We start from the raw sequence: 20,735 nt of genomic DNA, 5'->3' as shown, positions 1-20,735 counted from the left end.
ATTCGATTTGCTAATATTTTGTTGAGGATGTTAGCATCTATGTTCATCAGCGATATTGGCTTATAATTTTCTTTCTTTGTGGTGTCTTTATTTGGTTTTGGAAGTAGGATAAGGCTGGCCTCATAAAATGAGTTTGGGAGCCTTCTCTCCTCTTGAATTTTATGAAATAGTTTGAGAAGCTGAAGTTAGTTCTTCTTGGAATATTTGGTAAACTTCACCTGTGAAGCCATCTGTTCCAGGGCTTTTATTTGTTGGGAGTTTGTTGGTTACCGCTTCCATTTCACTAGGTGTAATCTGTCCAGATTCTCTGATTCTTCCTCATTTAGTTTTGGAAGATTGTATGTGTCTAGGAATTTACCCATTTCATCCAGGTTGTCCAGTTTGTTGGCATATAGTTGTTTATAATATTTTCTTATAGTCCTTTGTATTTCTTTGATGTTAGTTGTTATTTCTCCTTTCATTTCTAGTTTTTTTATTTGGGCCCTATCTCTTTTTTTCCTGATGAGTTTGGTTAAAGGTTCAACTGTCTTGTTTGTTTTCAAAGAATCAACTATTGGATTCATTAATCTTTTGTTTCTGTTTTTAGACTCTATTTTGTTTATTTCTGGTCTGATCTTTATTATTTCCTTCCTTCTGCTCACTTTGGGTTTTATTTGCTGTTCTTTTGCAAGATCCTTTAAGTGTGAAGTTAGATTGTTTACTTGTGCTTTTTCTTGTGTTTTTTTTTGTTGTTTGTTTGTTTTTTAGACAGTTTTGTAATGCTATCAATTTCCTTCTTAGGATTGCTTTCCCAGTGTCCCACAGATTTTGGATTGTTGTGCCCACATTTTTATTCATTTCAGGGTATCTTTTGGTTTTCTTCATTGGTCTTGTTGTTGGCCCATTCATTGTTTTATTTAAAATATTTATTTTTATTTTTAAAGTATATTCTATTGATGATGATATTATAGTTGTTCCAATTTTCCCCCAATTTCCTCTGCCCAGTTCCCCCCTTCCCCGCAGCAATCCCACCACTTAGTTCATGTCCATGGTTATGCATGTAAGTTTTGTGGCTTCTCCATTGCCTATACTGTTCTTAACATCCTCCTGTCCATTCTGTACCTCCCCAATTACGCTTCTAAGTCCCTGTACCTTGTTCCTCATTTCCCCCCTTCCCCTCCTAGCTGATAACCTCCAAATGGTCTCCATACCTATGATTCTATTCCTGTTCTAGTTGTTTGCTTAGTTTTCGATGACTAGGGAGAAGTCAAAACTCAGGAATCTGGGACAGGAGCAGTTTTGGCTACGGTGATGGGAAGGCCTGTGTGAGGAGGCAACATTCGATGGTGAGCCAGCGGGGCACAGAGTCCGTGGAAGGGGCTGTGGCATGGGCAGTGTCCCTCCCTGGACAGGAATGAGATGGGTGCACTATTGCAGGAGCAGAGAGGAGGCCCGTGTGCTTATGGAGGACAGGGTGAAGGGAAGAAAACTAGAGAATGAAGTCCGAGAGGTCAGAAGAGGCCAGACAGGGAAGGAATCTAAATTTATTCCAAGGGCAGTGGTGGCTGCACAGTTTTAGCAAGGGGGTAACAAGATCTGCTTTATGCTTTTAGGAGATCACTCTGCTCCTGTGGGGAGTAGGGTGCAGAAGGCAGGAGTGCAAGCCAGGAGAAAGTTTAGGGGGGACTGAGAGCAGCCAGGGAGAGAGGCTGATGGCTTGGACACGGGTAATGGCAATGGAAGGAGAGTTTGGTCAGTTTGGAGGTGAAGTACATGGAACTCACAACTGGTGTTATTCTTGTATTATTGTTTATTGATCGTTGTATTATTTTCCGTTAAACAACTGTAAACCTTTTTGCTCACCCCTGCATGAAAAGCAGGAGGAATGAAGAGGGACTCCTTGGGTTTGACTTGAGCGGCTGAGTGGATGGCGGGACCATGTGCCGAGATGGGGAGGAGTGAGGGGAGGCTGGTGTGGGGGGGATGATCTCTGTTCCTCTGCTAAACTGTTTTCTTTCACTGGGGCTAAGAATCCACGCAAGGGTCCTGCAGGTAGAAGCGGGACTCCAACTCAGTCTGGCTCCAACTGCTGCACCCTGGTTGGGCTTTGTGTCTAGAATTTTAATGGGATAAAGTCTAGGAAGAGGGCATTGGAGGCAAAGCACACAGAGGGCAAAGGCACGGAGCCAACCAAGTGTGAAACACTTGGAGCGACAGTTGGGCCTTGTTGCTGGAGGATTGGTTGTGCGTCCTGTTTGGGAGAGTCTCAGAGAAGCTGAGATCCAGTTCTTTCCTTGATTCCCCTAAATTAAAATTCACCCCCTTGAGAACTTTTGTTTTAATCCCTACCCAAGAATATTTTTTATAATAGGTTTTAGAGAGAGAGGGGAGGGGAGGAGGGAGAGAGAGAGAGAGAGAGACATCAATCAGTTGCCTCCCATCCATGACCCCACTGGGCATTGAACCTGCAACCTAGGTATGCACCCTGACCAGGAATCGAAGCAAAACGTTTTTGGTGTACCGGAGGGTGCTGCCCCCACTCAGCATCCAGTCGGGGCTTGAGAACTTTTAAGAGCTTAATTAAGTTAGAGCTTTTCTACAGCCTAGATTGTTTACTAGAAATTTGATTTGGGCAACATAGCTTTTTTTTCCCCTTTAACACATTAAAAAAGAATCTTCTAAAAACCTTTTCCCAGCTGCCAACATTGTTCCCTCTTTCTCGGCTTGGTATGAATTGCCTTCCCTGGGCTCCTCTGTTAAATGAGCTAATTTGTTTCTTGAAGAATGACTAAGCTTCACCATTTCGCAGATTTTAGAGCACATAGAATTTCTTTTAATTCTTTTCATAATAGTTTGTTCTCTTCCTTGTCCTTTCTGCTTGAAGGTTCAGTCTCTGGGTAGAGGTTGTGGCCTCACAGCTGGGACCACGTTGGCATAATTTCCCCTAGAGGGTATTCTTTAGCGTAAGCAATGTCTGCTGAGTAAGCAACTGGGAGCACACCCGCTCTGTATCACTGTGTTGGGCATCATGTTAAGCACCACGCTACACACAGTTAGGCGTGGGATGTGCGGTTCTTGATGATGCAGAACACGATTCTGGTTGGTGTTACCCAATCTCTTGTGCTTTGGGGCTGAGGAATTTGTTTTTCATCTGTCACGCTTCCTTTTTGTTGTTTTTCCATCATTGGATACCTAGATAGGAATGTGAAACTCCAACTCACTATAGGTCCCCTTTTACTCAGAAAATGTTACAGAATCCAATGGAATTGAGTGCCTATGGCATGTTTACTAAATATATAGTGATAAATGTTGAATATCATCATACACCTTGGACACCACACATGCTTACATGTTTTTTCTTTAAAAAATGCAGGACAAAATGGACGAGAAAGAAAGAGGAAGTATAGTGTCAGTTATGAATTTATTATATCTCGGCTCCAACTCCTACCCTTCTTTGCTCTGTGATACTGGAATTGGACCCTGCAAACACTGCCCTTTTGCCAGCTGGTGCGCTGTTCGTCCTTGTGGTAGAGGAACTGGGGAGACACTGCCAGGCGATAGCAGCGGGAAGTACTTCCTTTCCCGCTCCGGGCTCTCCTTTTCCAGCGAAAGAGCCCTGTGGTCCTCACACACCGACTTAACACTCTCAGGCCTCCCTCCCTGCACCTGCTGGCTCCTTCTGAAAGGGCTTCAGCTGTGGCCTCCTCTGCGTTCTTCACTGAGAGAGCTGTTCCCCAGATTGCTCCAGCCGTGACAAACAGCAGGCCCTTTCTATAGCCCAGCTCTGGCTGGGGCTCCCTGGCTAGTTCCTGTGCCGCCAGCAGCTGCGTGTTTTTCGTGTAACAAATAGCTGCGACCGCCACACAGGTGCCTGAGTCTCATTCTTTGGAGGGAGAAGCCTGTCCTGAGTCCTCCACTCTTCCTCAGCCTAGATAAATATTATCAAAGGACAAACTTGAAACAGCAAGTTGGAGTTTGTCCCGCCACTGTTGGAGTTCGTTAAAAGCAGAGGTCAGCACACATTGAACAACCTTTTAAAAATGGGAGAGAGAAGCATTCTTAGCTCATGGGTCGTAGTTTGCTGACCCCTAGATTTAGAGTATGAATAAAGTAAATTCTTGAAGTCTAACCTAAAACTGCAAGAAGTCTGAATTCTTGCATAACAGATCACTGGAAAACTTAGTGGCTTAAACCAACAATAAAAACTCATTAGCGCTCACCGTTCCGGTGGGGTGGAAATGGGGAGAGCTCAGAAAACATCTGAGACAGAAACACTGATGCATTGCCTCTCACATGTGCCCTCACCAGCCCCGACCAGCCCTGGCCAGCCCTGACCAGATGCCAGAACCGCAACCCAGGCACGTGCCCTGACCTAGAGTCACACTGGAGAGCTTCCACTGTGTGGGACATGCCCAACCAACTGAGCCACCTGGGTCAGGGCCACAAGTGCCCTTTCAGAATGAATCCTCAGAATGAAGAGGTTTTATGAGTTTTAAGAAGAAAACAAAGTTAAATCTGTACCTGACTGTAGTGAAAACTGTAGAACCCCAGAAACAGAAAGATGGGAGAAAATCTTTAAATTTACAGAAGATGTGTTAATGGAGGCCAAAAGGCATAGGAATGTCTTCAGGGTTCTGAGTAGAAATAATAATTAACGTGGAACTGTATATCCAGTAAACTGTCATTTCAACAAAATGAAGCCTGAGAGAGAGTCTTATTGAGAGTTCTTCTCTGGAAGAATAAAATCGAACACATGAGAAAGTAGGCTATAACAAAAAATGGAAAGCGAAATAGAAATCCTACAGATGAATCTAAAACAATAACTGTATAGAATGGTAGTTGTGAAGGCAATTTGGGATGTTCTAAAAAATAAGATAGAGAGCCCTGGCTAGCGTAGCTCAGTGGATTAATGTGGGCCTGCGAACCACANACGTGGAACTGTATATCCAGTAAACTGTCATTTCAACAAAATGAAGCCTGAGAGAGAGTCTTATTGAGAGTTCTTCTCTGGAAGAATAAAATCGAACACATGAGAAAGTAGGCTATAACAAAAAATGGAAAGCGAAATAGAAATCCTACAGATGAATCTAAAACAATAACTGTATAGAATGGTAGTTGTGAAGGCAATTTGGGATGTTCTAAAAAATAAGATAGAGAGCCCTGGCTAGCGTAGCTCAGTTGATTGATGTGGGCCTGCGAACCACACGATCGCGGTTCGATTCCCAGTCAGGGCACATGCCTGGGTTGCAGGCCAGTTCCCAGCAGGGGATGCACGAGAGGCAACCATACATTGATATTTCTCTTCCTCTCTCCTTCCCTTCCTCTCTGAAGATAAATAAATAAAATCTTTAATAAAAATAAGATAGAAATAATTCCTTCTTAATTGTTATGGATGCAGTTTAAGGTCCTTATCATTGTTCAGTAGTGAGGTAGAGAAATTAGCTTCACACTCTAAGCCAAGTAAGAATGGCTCAGAATGTACAGGCAAACATTGAAAGCACAGAAGCACACACATACTTCCATATTAATAGAGTGAGTAAAAGACTATAAAAAATTAGTTAAATTATTAGAAGATGAGGAAGAAGCAAAGAAGAATCAGGATAAATAGAAAACACAAAGCAAAATGGCAGATAGTGAAATTTATCTGAAATAATAAATATAAATAGATTAAAATCAACTGAGAAAAGAATAGAAATTATTGAATTTATTAACAGAGATTGAGGGTTTACTACCCACACATAGGCTGTCATTGAAAGTACTATTCAAAGCCACAGTGAGCAAAATGTCACACAGAAGGAAAGAATGAGAATGCAGAAGAAATGTTGAAGAAGGAAATGGGTAAAATATGTCTAAAAATGAATAAAAACTTAATCACTTTATACCCTGTTTTATGTACCACCTAATGTGTATTTCTTTTATGGAATGTGTGAACCAAGCAAGTAAACCCCATGGTTACATCATTGTTTTGCTTTGAAGCTTGCTCTTGGGTTCATTAGTCTTCCACCCTGTGGTGTGTCGTGAGCTTTTGTGGAACCTCACACTGAGCTTCAAGCTTTTATAGTTTATTTTGCTTCTCTGTTAAAAAAAAAACACACCAAACTGCTCTGCAGTAGCTCTCTTTGATGAACTCTTCTGACTTCACATTTATTAATTATAAATGAAGTATTTTAAGCCAACATACTCTAATATTCAATGTTTTATAATCAAATTAGTCTAATATCGTCTCTGGATTGTGACCCTTATTTGCTCTCAAAAGCGTTTCTTTGTTGAAATGAAAAAAAGGAGAAAAGGAGGAAAAGCAGAATAAAAAGTATATTATAAGGATGATTTCAGGGGTCCTGCTGAGCTTGGTCTCCAGAGAGTGAGGGAAGGACTGGCTTCACTGTGGAGTTAGAAGAGGTAAACGTGGCCTGGCTGAGACGCGCACTCCTTGTGGAGGTTAGTGCTGGTCGGATGCCGTATCAAGAAGTATGCATTACCTCTGCTTCTGTTCCATTTTAATCACGTTGTGGATGAACTACTCTCCATGAACTGCCTCGATCAGGTGTGTCCAACCGGCGGCTGGCTGGCCACATGTGGCCCAGGATGGCTGTACATGCAGCCCAACACAAAATCCTAATTTACTTAAAACATTGAGATTTTTGTGATTACGTGTCACAATGTATTTACTGTATAGCCCAAGGCACCTCTTTTCCTCCACCTCTTTGTCTTTGGTGGCCCAAAGACACCAAAATGTTGGACACCCCTGGCCTTAGATCTCAAAAAAATTCTTTTTTTATTTTATTTTTGTTATTGTTCAGTTACAGTTGTCCCACCTTTCCCCCCTGTTGCTCTCCCCTGCTCCCATAGTCAGTCCCCACCCCATTGTCTGTGCCCATGAGTCCTGTATTCATGTTCCTTGACTTATCCCTTCCCCATCTTTCCCGTTACCCCCTTCTCTTCTCCTCTCTGGTCACTGTCAGTTTGTTCTCTATTTCATTGTTTTTGGTTCTATTTTGCATGTTTGTTTTTTTTGGTTTATTAGGTTCCACTTATAGGTGAGATCATATAGTATTTGTCTTTTACCACCTGGCTTATTTCACTCAGCATAATGCTCTCCATTTCCATCTATGTTGCCAGGAAGGGTAGAAGTTCCTTCTTTCTTTCTGCTGTGTAGTATTCCATTGTGTAAATGTACCACAGCTTTTTGATCCACTCATTTACTGATGGACACTTAGGCTGTTTCCAGCACTTGGCTATTGTAAATAATGCTGCTATGAACATCAGGGTGCAAATTGGTATTTCAGGATTCTTTGGGTATAGTCCCAGCAATGGGATCACTGGATCAAAAGGTATCCCATCTTTAATTTTTTAAAAAAATTATTTTAACAGTGATGATTCATGTAGTGCCTGAGAGAGACTGAAGTATTAAGATAACCACCCAGTGTTATGCTACAAAATGCAATTCTGTTGGACAGGTATAAAATGTAAATCTAGAAGTCAGAAAAGTTCATCAAAAGGGAACTAGCACATTTCTTGGGTTTTATGGTGGGAAGATAAGAGAGTTAAGAGAAAGGGTTGCCCACACAACATAGGTACACCGGGCAGGCCTTTGCAGCAAGGTGGGAATCACTACAAAGGCGAGGAAGCATGCAACAGTGTACCATTTTCAGGAAACTGCAGTGTGTTTCACATCTCTGGAATGAATACAGCATTGGCAGGTAGGTGGTGCTAGGGGCAAGGTGAGGCTGGAGAAGTAGACAGAGTCAACTCATAAAAAGTTTTATTTGGAATTGGTTCTCTTTGCAAGAGGGAGCAAGTAGAGGTCTTCAGACCTAGAGATAGTTTGCTTTATGTGATTTTAGAAGATTGGAAAAATCTTAATCTGGAATTTATAGGTAGAGAAGCCAGTGAGGAAGCTGTTACAGTGATTCAAGTGAGGTGGTAAGGGACTAAGCCAGAGCAGTAGAGGTGGAGCTGGAGGAGAGAGGTTGGATTGGAGAGCTCAGTGTGGAATATTAGAATCAGCAGGCCTCGGGGACAGTTCCGTTGTAGCTACTGGTCTACCAGTTCAAGGTAAGGAACAAAGGAGAGAGGCTCAGGTGTACACAGGAACAAGAAAGCTCGGCCCAAGAGGAGTTGTGCGGATAGACCTGTGGCCTGTCTGGGGGTGAGCCTCTGGCAGGAAGCCTGCTGCTCCAGCAGTGCCCAGATGTGTCTTATTGTTTGATTCTGAACCTTATGAAGATCCATTTGTTTGGGCTCAGACTAATATCAGTCTGGGGTTGTATTGAGTAAAGCAACATGAAGTAAAGAAAATATTCAGAGAAGTTTGAAATTACATTTTCTAGATCCTAAAATTATTATTACTTTGTCATCCAATCATTCTGCAGTCAACTCTAGAGGAAAAATTGCAAACAAAGATTTGTGTGCAAAGATGTTTAGAATCAGTTTAACTGTGATGGTAGAAAGTTGAGTACAGTACATAGGGTATACGGTGGAAGGAGCCCCTCACCAGGTAGCCTACTTGGTTGGAACGTTGTTCCAATAAATGAAGGTTCTGTGTTTGATTCCCCGTCAGGGCACATCCAAGAAACAACCAATGAGTACATAAATTGGTGGAGCAGTAAATCAATGTTTCTCTCTCTCTCAAATCAATAAATAAAAATTTAGCCCTGACTGGTGCGGCTGAGTTGGTTGAGCATCATCCCACAAAGTGAAAGTTGCTGGTTTGATTCTTGGTCAGGGCATGTGCCTGGGTTGTGGGCCTGTCCCCATTGGGGCGCGTGCGAGAAGCAACTCATCAATGTTTCTCTCACATGTCAATGTTTTTCTCCCTCTCTTTCTCCCTCTCTTCCCCTATATCTAAAAATAAATTTTAAAAATTATTTAAAACATTTTTAAAAGAAAGTAAACTGGATGGTGTACATCACTGATAACTGTAATAATTTTAAATGATGGCACTATTGGTGACCTTAATTTTTTATTTTGAGTGTATGTGATATATGGGTTTTCTAAAATGATTGTGCATTTCTTTCTGACCAGGAAAAATGTAGAAGCAGTATACAAAATCAAAATGTCCCACAATAGGTAGTTAATTCTGGTATACCCATAGGATATGTTGTTATAGAGCTATTTAAAGAAAATAATTTAAAATAATGAGGTTCTTAATCAGGTAGATAAATCTTATAAACCATTAATTATCAATCTCTCAATGGATTGTATGATTATGTAAATATACAGTAAAGGTTGGCATGAAAGAGTTCAGGTTGGTGGAATCATGGATGTTTATTTTCTCTATTCTCCAAATTCCCACAAGAACTATTACTACATTTCTTTTCTACACTTNATCAATGTTTCTCTCTCTCTCTCTCTCTCTCTCTCTCTCTCAAATCAATAAATAAAAATTTAGCCCTGACTGGTGTGGCTGAGTTGGTTGAGCATCATCCCACAAAGTGAAAGTTGCTGGTTTGATTCTTGGTCAGGGCATGTGCCTGGGTTGTGGGCCTGTCCCCATTGGGGCGTGTGCGAGAAGCAACTCATCAATGTTTCTCTCACATGTCAGTGTTTTTCTCCCTCTCTTTCTCCCTCTCTTCCCCTATATCTAAAAATAAATTTTAAAAATTATTTAAAACATTTTTAAAAGAAAGTAAACTGGATGGTGCACATCACTGATAACTGTAATAATTTTAAATGATGGCACTATTGGTGACCTTAATTTTTTATTTTGAGTGTATGTGATATATGGGTTTTCTAAAATGATCGTGCATTTCTTTCTAACCAGGAAAAATGTAGAAGCAGTATACAAAATCAAAATGTCCCACAATAGGTAGTTAATTCTGGTATACCCATAGGATATGTTGTTATAGAGCTATTTAAAGAAAATAATTTAAAATAATGAGATTCTTAATCAGGTAGATAAATCTTATAAACCATTAATTATCAATCTCTCAATGGATTGTATGATTATGTAAATATACAGTAAAGGTTGGCATGAAAGAGTTCAGGTTGGTGGAATCATGGATGTTTATTTTCTCTATTCTCCAAATTCCCACAAGAACTATTACTACATTTCTTTTCTACACTTTTTTGTTTCTGTAGGGCTTTTTGCTTTTTTTTCTACTGTCCGTGAAATGGTTTGTTTTATTTTTTCTTCTTTCCTACCACTTTAGAAACTGCAGACTGAGTGGTTTCCTTTAAGTGTTTAACGTAAACATGTATTTAATCACAACTTTTCTAACAAAGTCTCAAGGTTGTCATTATCTTACACCTCCCTCTGAACATGATTTTACACGTTGTAGGAATTCACTGAATATAACACACCCAATATTGTTTGGCACTTTTCTACTCATTTTTAACACATGAACTGGTTTAGAATTTATTAACAATAAGTAGCTAATTTGTACTCAGATATTTTACAGCTTTGCTGTTTGTGTTAGTTTCCCAGGGCTTCCATTAACAAAGTGCTTCAGACTGGGTGGCTGAAACAGATTTTATTTTCTCACAGTTCTGAGAAAGATGTCCACCCTGGCTGGTGTGGTTCAGTGACTGAGTGCTAACCTGTGAACCAAGTGTCACTGGTTCAGTTCCCAATCAGGGCACGTGCCTGGGTTGTGGGTCAGGTCCCCAGGAAAGAGTGCAGGAGAGGTGACCACACATTGATGTTTCTCTCTCTCTCTTTCTCCTTCCCTTCCCCTCTCTCAAAATAAGTAAGTAAAATCTTTTTACAAAGGAGAAGAGAAAGAAGTCTGAGGTGTAGAGCCAGTAGTCTGAGGTGAAGGTGTCAGCAGTGTTGGTTTCTTCTAAGGCCTCTCTCCTTGGCTTGCAGATGGTCATTTTTTCATCGTGTTCTCAGGCGTTTTCTGCTCTGTGTGTGCACCTGTGTGTGTCCAGATCTCCTCTTTTAAAGACGGTAAGTGGTCACCAGCCATTTTGGATTAGGGTCCACTTATATGATCTTATTTAACTTAATTACCTCTTTAAAATATAGTCAAGTTCTGAGATACTGGGAGTTCGGACTTCAAAATATAAATTTGTAGGGGGGGACATAATTCAGCCCATAATAGTGTTTTCTTGCATTTTGCTTCTATTTAAGTTTAGTTCCTTTCTTCCTAAAAAAGTTCCTTAACAAAGTTATGTATGTAAGAAAGAAGCTATGACTTCTGTATATCTGAAAATCTCTTTATTTCCTTCAACCTAAAGTAATTTTCCAGAGTATAGTGTTCTAGGTTGGTAATTATTTTTCCTTAGCCCCTTGAAGATAGTCATTTAACATTCATTTGACAGCCATGAAATTCCAAGCCCCTGTATTATGTGCCAGGCACTATTCCAGGTGCTGCAGAGGACAGCCGCAGTGAACAAGCCCAAGCCCAGCCCTCCCAGGGAGTGTGTCTCCCGTGGCAGGAATGAAATAACATTTGTACAGGTTGTGTGACTGTTTTCATTTCTCTAGGGCAGCAGTTTTCAGCTGGTGTACTGCAAGAGTTTTTAAAATAAATAAAAATTGACCACAGCCAACACAAAAGAGTTATGGGTGTGAATGTCTGTCTTCAGCCATAAATGTATAATAGGTCATATAAGAGAGCTGCATCTTGTTGCTCATACTGCATAATAAGGTTGCAACTGATTGGTTAATGGTTGATGCCAGACATTCTTTTTAAAAAAAAAAAAAATCTTGTGTTTTCTCTCTGTTTAGTTTTTTTTATTAATTTTATTTCTTTCTAGAGAGAGGGGAAGGGAAGGAGAGAAACATCGATGTGTGGTTGCCTCTTGCATACCCCTAACTGGGAACCTGGCCTGCAACCCAGCCATGTGCCCTGACTGGGAATCGAACCCGTGACCCTTTGGTTTATAGGCCAGTGCTCAACCCACTGAGCCACACCAGCCAGGGCTGATATCAGAAATCCCTATATGCGAGTATAGGTACCTGATTTTTGAAAAAGTCACTTTGGAGCAAAAAGGGTATGTAATTACTATTGTTATCATTTATTTGTAAGTCAATCAAAATTATACCTATTTTTTTGTCAGGAAAAAAATGTATTTTTTGGTATGTTTCAGAATTTTAGGAATTGGTTTGTGCGTGCCATTAGATGAAAAAGGTTAAAAATCACTGCCCTAGGGTAAGCCCCCTGGAGGAGGATTGCCGGGTCACATGCAGTTGGTGTTTAACTCTATGAGAAACTGCCAGACCTTCTCCTGACAGTTGTTATCATTTTACATCCTTGCCAGAAATGTATGAGGAGTGACTGTGGATTCTGAAGGTTTCTGTGTCTTTCTCTGCTGTCCCTGGGTGAAATATTGTCTAATTAAATTCCTTTTCTGTTTACTCCACCCAGTCAGGAATTTATCTAAGCGGAGTTTTTATGTGTGCATAGATCTTTTTTCATTTTTAGGAATGCTAATTAGCTAATCATAGTAACTCATTTTTTTGTTTCATCTCTATTAATTTTAGTATCGTAATATCTTGTTTACATTTCTGAGAAACATATTCTCCCTTTTATCTCTTTGAAGACCCTAAATATAATCTATGTTAAATTTAGTTTTAAATGACTCTTATTTTTATCTTCTCTAAACGGAATTAATCTTCAAAATGCATATGTCACTTTCTTCTTAGCACTTAATTTCTCGTATATTGGAACTTTAAATGCAGACTGTAAGTACCCCATTTCATTCTATGTGTACTCCTTTAGCTAGTAATTTTATATTGCCTCCAACTGGGCTCCTGTGGCCCAAACCCAGAATTGGTTCTTAAATAGATACCTTCAGGTCCTTGTCCTGCGATGTTACAGCAGACGGCACCTGGTCCTGAACACTCTGCCTAGTGTGAGTTGATTTCATGCAGGAAAAATCACAAAATGGGTCCAGGTGACTATGATGGTACGTTTTTTGAAGGTGGGGACAGTGAAACAAGGAAGGGCTCAGCATAGAAGCAACAGGAGAGCCCAGGCTGGTCTGCCTCAGCTCTTGGGGGTTCTTGGGGACAGGTTTGGGGGATTAGCCTGGGACCAGCTGTGACTGCCCATTGCTCCCCTAGTTGCAAATCTCCTGGGGCCCCTTAAAGTTGAAGAGATGCATGCCTGTGGGGGAAGGGAATGGCACAGGCTGCTGCACTGCTCCCCAGAGGAAGAGTCCTCCCTGGGTCCTTTGTCTTGAGATTTTTACCTTTCCCTCTCTCTCTTTTTTTAAGATTTATTTATTTATCTTTAGAGGGGAAGGGAAGGAGAGAAGGAGAGAAATATCAATGTATGGTTGCCTCTTGTGAGTCCCCTGCTGGGAGCTGGCCTGCAACCCAGACATGTGCCCTGACTGGGAATCGAACTGTGGTTGTTTGGTTCGCAGGCCTGAGCTCAAACCACTGAGGTACACCAGCCAGGGCGGGTTTTTACCTCTCTTAGAGGTGGCAATCTTAGGGGAGGTCTCAAGGGAGGGTTTCAGCAAAATATTCATCAGTTTTCCAAGTGGGCCCTTTCAGAGTCCTGGACTCCGCTGATTGGTCAGTGCCAGGGCAGGGGGTCATCAGTCCCTGCAGCTCGTCCTGGCATCACCCACTTAGTTTTGCTGCTTTTCTGGGCCTGGAGCTGTAATACAGCCAAGGCCTAGATGTTCTCTCTAGGAAGGTGACCTTCTGTATCTTGCTGTAAATTGCTCGGCCAGTTTGTTCAGCTCTCTCAGTTTCCCTAGTCCACTTGTCCTGGCTTACAGGCCTATCTCACAGTGATACTGGAGATATCCCAAATCAAGTCATCAAATCACTGGAAGGGTTGGCTTGATCCTGTCCGGGGCAGTTTCTAGTCTCTCCTACCCCAAAGGAGTCAAACTCTCATTTACTTCTACTGTTTTGGACTATTAAAAGGTAATTTTCAGAAAAAGCTAAAATCATGACTCCCATGCAGTTATAATAATGAATATGTATTAAATATTTTATTGGGTTGGCCAAAAAGTTTGTGTGCTTTTTTCTATAAAATAAAAAGACACATTTTTCATTTCCACCAAAAATTTTACTAACTTGGATATTTTCAATAAGTCGGCTACCTCCCTTGTGGTATAATATTGATAGTTCTCAGTTAATGGTACTCCATTTGATTGCTACCAACTTCAACTGGTCTACAAGACCATGGAGCAATGTCCTTTTGGGAATCTCTAGCACAAAAGTTTGCAAACCACTTTTGACATGTTTGATCAGTCACAGCACTTTCTGCGTACATTGCACAAATCTTTTGTTTGTTTCAGTTGCTTATTTACCTTTCTTGAAGTACTATAGCATAATATGCCAAAAAATGTCACTTATTTTCTTCTATCTTCAATATTAACATGGCTACACAAAAATTCATCAATTTTGATAAGTTTTTTAAAATGTACACTGATGTGACAACTGTCACAATACAGTCCAACAAAATTGTATCAAATGAAGTTAAATACAACTAAGTGCTCCTAGAGCCATCTTATGGGGAAAAAAATGAACTTTTTGGGCAACCCAATATTTTAGAATTTCGAATATATTTAGTTTCGTTCAGTTTAGAATGTCCAAACCTGTAGAAAATATTTATGAGTTTATTTGAGCCAAACAGAGGACATTCCAGGAAGGAAGATCTCAACAGACTGAGAAAAATGCTTTTCAGAATGAGTTTGCAGCTTCTCCTATGCATTTGGAATTAAGGAGAGAAGGTGAAGAAGATTACGTGAGTGAGAGAATGCAGAGCCGGGAAGTCTCTGTGATTGGGTTACAGGAGAGTTAACAGGATTGTGCTCTCTTGGGAGGGTGGTCTAAAAAAAAGGCATTTCAAAGTATATTAAAGTAGATGCACAGGAACAATGGACAGGGCTTGATTACAGCAAAGATAACTATCTTTTACTAGGGAAGTTATAGACCTGGAGCAGGACTTACCCACATGACCCACCTGCCCAGGTGGGAATTTATGATCAGATCACCCTTTCGGGTTACTTTTTGTTACATTTTTTTTTTACAGAAGTTTTTCTTCATCCACAGTCTTTTGATAGGAAGGAACCAAGCACATGTTATATCCAGTTAAAAGGAAAAATATACTTGTACAGATTGATATGCAGAAAAGAATGTTAAGATGAAATGGAAAGAGACGAAACTGGTATTCCACAGTGGGAAGTCACTAAGTGGGAAAGTCACTTAGATTGCTACCAGGTTGGATAGAATTTACATACGTTTGAGTCACCTACAACTTGCAGATAGTTGCAAAATGCCTCCAAACCAATGAACAAGGCCTAACGGTCGGTGATCACTTGGGGAAAAAAGTGTGCTGTGGACAATACCTAAGTTTCCACTGAAACATGTTTTTTCCTGCAGGACCCAGAACCCCCTTGACTGTCCACTGAGCTCGCTTATCACATTGTGTGCCCTTTTGTTTTCTGTACATGGAAATACACACTTTGTTTTGGAGTGGAGCACAGGGGTCCCTTAATCTTGAATGGAAAATAATGGTAAAGGTATTTAATCTAAATTACAATGTAGTTTTAGAAGCAGCCTGATCTTGTTAATTGGCTTCAGTGTGTGATCATTATATGATGCCTGTCCAGAAGGTATCCAGCCATGAAATATGAAAAATAGAGACATTTGTTGAAAATAAAATAAAATAAAATAAAATACAAGATATAAGAAATATTGTACTTAGGACAATGACACCTCAAGTCCTCCTCAAAGTGGGCACCTTGGGACCTCCCAGTTCTCCCAATTGCCATCAGCTGCCCTGTGGTATTTTCCTGAATCTCATCGATGGTCTGAAATCACTTTTCTTTCAAAGGTGATTTTAGTTTTGGGAAAAGCCAGAAGTTGTAGGGTGCCAAATCTGGGCTGTAGGGGGGCTGAGTCACCTGGGTGATTTGATGTTTCACCAAAAAATCTCTGCACAAGATGTGATGCATGAGTGCGTACATTGTCATGATGAAGCTGCCAATCACCAGTTGCCCATAGCCGAGGTCTCCTGAATCATCAGCATGGTTTCCACAGAGGAATGTTCAAGCTTCATGCAAAATTTGATGCAGATTTGTGGTTCTGCCCTCTCAGTCATTTTGAATGCGACAGCTGCACAGTACACATGCTCACTCAATAGTGTCTACCACCCTCACTGACTAGTACAGTGAAGTTGTCATTGTTCATGTATGTGAATTCCAGTCCACTCTCCTTGGCTGCCAGGTTACATCATGTCGTGCAAACTGCTCTCATTATATTAACCATGGCTGGACTGTTTCCAGACAGACCTCATACAGCTCCTTTTTACTAATGGCTGCCTTTGTTTGACTTTGATGCTCAAACCGATCTCTTCCATGTTGATATTTTCCCTCTTGTAGTCTTCTAACTGTTGCCCTGGCTCCCTGCCCTGTGCTCCCAGCCCCACCAAACACATTCCCTTTTTTTCCTCACAACCCGTTTCTTCTGAACCTTCTGGCTATCAAAGATCACAGTAGCTGGTGTAGCTTGAAGCTGGGATTCCAACTTGGATCTGACTGCAAAGCCTGTGCTCTTTCCACTAAACCATCATGACCCTCAGGAAGAAGAAATGGCATTTGAGCTGAACCTTGAGGGAGGGAATGGCAGAATTTGTTAGGCAGAAATGGGTAAATAAAGCACCTTAATGACACAAAGCTCCTTTGCCTAGGGCTCAAGTTCCTGCTGCAGGGAAGGGAAAGTGATAAAGCTGCAGAGCTGAGTTAGCCCATGGGCATGTGTTGTGCCTTACACTTGCTTAATGCTTTTTTTTAATCTTCACATTAGCTCTGCAAGATAGGTGTTGTTATCTCCACCAACCCTTGAAAAAAGTGAGCTGGTCCCTCCCAGGAATTATCTGGGGTCTCTCAGCTGTTAATTGGCTAAGTTAAATTTAGAATTGTTTTTTTTTCCCACCCAAGGGTCTTTGTTCTTTCTACTTCATAAGAAGTTTAAGCAGGGGTGTGAAGTGATTAGAATTTATTTAGGAAAGACAATGATGAAAGAGTAGCCTAAGTCATCTTTTTAAGTATCACTCTTCAAGTATCACTTGAAGTCTGTAACCCTTAATCCAGCACTAAAATTCAGAATAAAAAATGTGCCTATGCACAAATTTAAATGCCTTAAAAGTTGTCAAGGGTCAACTACTCATAATGTGGTCCTCACACCTGCAACTTCAGTATAACCCTGAGGTTTATTAAAAATGCAAATTCTCACACCCCTACCTCACACTTACTAGAACAAAAATCTCTGAGGTGGAGCCCTGGAGTCTGTGTTTAGGTAAACCCTCTGGGTGACTGTTGTTTACACAAATATTTGAAAAAGCCCTGATAATTTTCTCTGGCCACTGAGTCTTCTTTCAGCATTTCCTGGTTGTCAAGAAGGTACATCTTAAAATGATTTCCTTGATAGTAGACCAGAACTTCATCTGCACATTAAATGATAAGTACTTTATGGTGAGGTATTATCATTATTGATATCTTTGTGTTGAGGAACTATCATTATTGATATCTAGGAACCTGACTCGTTAACTGTCTTTACTGTTATACAGACTCTGGCGTAGAATTGACTCATATATAAAGGTGGTAGTAGATAGAAAAAGGTCTGGAAGGATATACATCAAGGCATTTGTTAAAGAAAAAGTTATTTGGCCGTGGCCAGGCAGCTCAGTTGGTTAGCACGTCATCCTGATACGCCAAGGTTCCAGGTTCAATCCCTGGTCAGGGCACATACAAGAAGCAATCAATGAATGCATAAATAAGTGCAACAACAAATCCATGTTTCTCTCCTCTTCTCTAAAATCAATAGATAAAATTTAAAAAAAAGTTATTCACGACAAATGAATAGGGAGTGTGCACTTTATTCAGGGGGACCACGGTATTGGAGTTTGCAAGGGGAGAGAGAGATTGGGTGCAACTCCAAATACAACAAGGAATGGTGTGGGTTGGGGATAGAAAATTACTAAGGGGATAGGGTAATGCTGTGCTAAACTGACCTCACAGGATTCTGGTTGAAGACAGACTTCGATGATCAGATAATACTTGGCAGATGGTGAAGGATGATGAATTCGATCAGTTATTGAGGGTGAGGGATTCTGGCTAAACCAACTTGACACAGGATTCTTGCTAAAACTGGGCTCTGGTAGAACATGCCCAAGGATGGGGCTTAGGGAAGCCTGACTAGAGTTTGGTTGAGAAGAGTCTCTGTCACAACAAACAGCGCTTACTCTGGGGAAAGTTACGGACTGCGGAGAAGTGAAGGGAGGGGCTTCAACTTTCACCCCTACACTTTTATATTTGCCCTCCATACGTGGAGAAACAGTTATATCATTCATTTTAAGAGGTGTATTTTGGCAGAGAATTCTGATGTGTTTTCAAGTGGATGTATTTTTCTCTGTTTTATGTAGTTTTACTGAAAGTAATGAATAATATTGTAATATCCATGATCAAACTTGGAGAACTTCTACATAAATTTATTTATTGAGAGTTGCATCTATTTTAAGTAATCAGTGAGTTGTATTTTTAGAAGTAAAATTCAAATGAATAGCCTTAGTGTGACAGACGATGTTTTGTTGAAACTAATTGCCTAGGTATGTTTAGTACTAGACGTATGCATTTGAATGCTTGTTTTACTTATTGATGGGATTGCTTTGATTTTGAGTGTAATGGAACGTTATTTGAGTCGGCATCACTATTTCATCTTTATAGCCGTGAACACAGCCACCGTGCTGTGACTGAAACCAGAAAGGTCCGCGTTCGTGCTGCGTTGCTGCCTGTGGCTGTGGCGCCAACAAGCAGAGACACAGGTGGAGTCTTTGCAGGCGTTTCACGTTAAATGGCTGTGATCTGAGAAGACGGTGGGCTGTGTGCCCTCAGAAACTGTCTTAACATCTCATTTCAAGCTGACCTTCTCATAAGGAAAAGAAAGGGTGGGTAACAGGTTTGGGAAGAAGGTTAATTGAATAAGAGTTGCAGTCTGGCAGTGATATTTTCCTTCTTGTGTGTTGATCAACAATTCTTTATTTGCATGCCCTGCATTCCCTCCCTGGAACCCAATGGCCCCGTGGCTCCCAGACCCCCTGGAGCACAAAGGCTGAGTTGCTGTCAGCCTCCTGGAATTACCTGGTCATGCGTTGCAGTTCCTGGAATGACAGCTTTCCACTTCCTGAGCCACTTAAGCCCATTAAATATAGCAAAGGCTAGACTCTAACTCTGGAGTTCCCCTATCACGACCATGGAGCTAATTCCTTTGGCACTGTGATTTTGAGTTTGAAATGCCTATGATCCAGTTCCTCAGTGGCCCACAGTACTATCGCTGTTCCGTACTGATGTCAGTTGGCCTTGGTTAAGCACTGGTATAACTGTAAACACAAACACCATTGTGAATCCTAACATGCTCCACAGTGAGATAGCCATTCCGATGCTGCAGACCCAGTGGTAGATCCTGAGCAGGTTACATTCCTTGTTGTGCCCGAGAGGAGGGCAAAGATGATGAAAAATTTGAGACTGATAGACAAATTATAATTAAGTGTGTGCGTATAGAGTATCTGAAACATGTAAAGGAAACCATTCAATGTGTGGTTTCTAAAGTGGTAGGAAAGAAGAAAGAATAGAAAGTATTGAAACCAGAGAACTGCCTAGCGGAACTTTCTGTGATGGTGGCAGTATTCTCTTCCTGTGCTATCCAAATGGTAGCCACTCTGCACAAAGAGCTACAGAGCATTTGGAATGTGGCCAAGATGCCTGAGAAACTGAATTTTTAGTGTTAGTTTTCATTTAAATGGTCACATGTGACTAGTGACAACCACATTGGACAATGCAGACCTACGTAGGTCAGTGTCTATCAAAGTCTAAAGTGCAAGAGGACCACCTGGGGATCTTATTGAAACGCAGATTCTCATCCAGTCGGGTTCTGTGACTGCATTTCTAATCAGCTCCTAGAGTGTGCTCGGGCTTCCAGCCCAAGGACCGTACTGTGAGAAGCAAACATCTAGAGTATACTCATATCTGTTTATTTTAGAGAATCTCCTAAAAGGAAGAAGCAGACTTTAAAATTCTCACAGAAAAAAAAAATCCTTACAGAACTCTAGGATTTTCAGGTGTTCTCACACCCTGACGTGCAGCCAGGAAGGTTTAGTGAGCTTCTCTAGGGGCTTAGCCAGGGACCTGCGGGGGAGCTGGAGTTTTCATTATGCTTGCCATGTAAGGTTAAAAGGAATCTTCTGGTAAAGACACCTATTTCAACCCCTCCTGTTTTTTCTAAAAGAAAAAATAATTTTCCTTACAGGTTTTGTGTGTGAAGCTGTGTGGAAATCTGAAATACCATCAATCACATCTTTACAGTACACTGGTGCCACCAGATGGTAAGCTTTCTTAGCACTTCCTTGATTCCTCTGCTAATTTATTCCAGTTCTTCCAAATAAAGTGAGAAGTGTGAGTTTTGAGCCAAACAGACTTTCCTTGCCTTCCCCTACCCCGTGCTACCCTGCCCCTGGCTCCATTCAGTTTCTTCCTTTTCTGCTCCTCTGATATCTCTGATGTCTTTGGGCTAATGCCCGCCCCAGCCATCAGAGCAATCACAGATGAAGGAGAAGCAGTTTCTGCCCTTGGAAGCTGACTCTTTACCTGGGAAGACTCTAAGGTAATGATAACAAGGTGCAGTATAAGCCAGTGTAAAATGCATAGCATAGCGTCACTACCTCGTGGTAGTTTATAGATACAGTTCCATGAGGGCACTGTAAGAGCCACATAAACGACCACAGGAACTCAGGGACTTAAGAATTACATGTTTACGTATTCCTTTTAGAATTTATGTATTTTAAAGT

General features: G+C 41.1%; 1 protein-coding gene across 3 annotated transcripts in view; it reads left to right on the top strand.

The window, feature by feature from the left end:
- The window catches only part of MCUB (mitochondrial calcium uniporter dominant negative subunit beta), a 96,175-nt gene that overhangs the window by 53,460 nt on the left and 21,980 nt on the right, over positions 1-20,735 (top strand). For all 3 annotated transcript variants that reach the window (XM_037031903.1, XM_037031902.1, XM_037031904.1), the window contains exon 2: positions 20,198-20,273. In XM_037031903.1, coding sequence (XP_036887798.1) covers positions 20,198-20,273 — 76 coding nt within the window. The remainder of the gene's footprint in view (positions 1-20,197; positions 20,274-20,735) is intronic.

The sequence above is a fragment of the Sturnira hondurensis genome, unplaced genomic scaffold, assembly GCF_014824575.4.
Source record: "Sturnira hondurensis isolate 20B ecotype Veracruz unplaced genomic scaffold, ASM1482457v3 Scaffold0021214, whole genome shotgun sequence".
In the NCBI taxonomy this organism is placed as follows: Eukaryota; Metazoa; Chordata; class Mammalia; order Chiroptera; family Phyllostomidae; genus Sturnira; species Sturnira hondurensis.
Note: the sequence above shows the minus strand (reverse complement) of the source record. Positions and strands in the feature narration are given on the sequence as shown.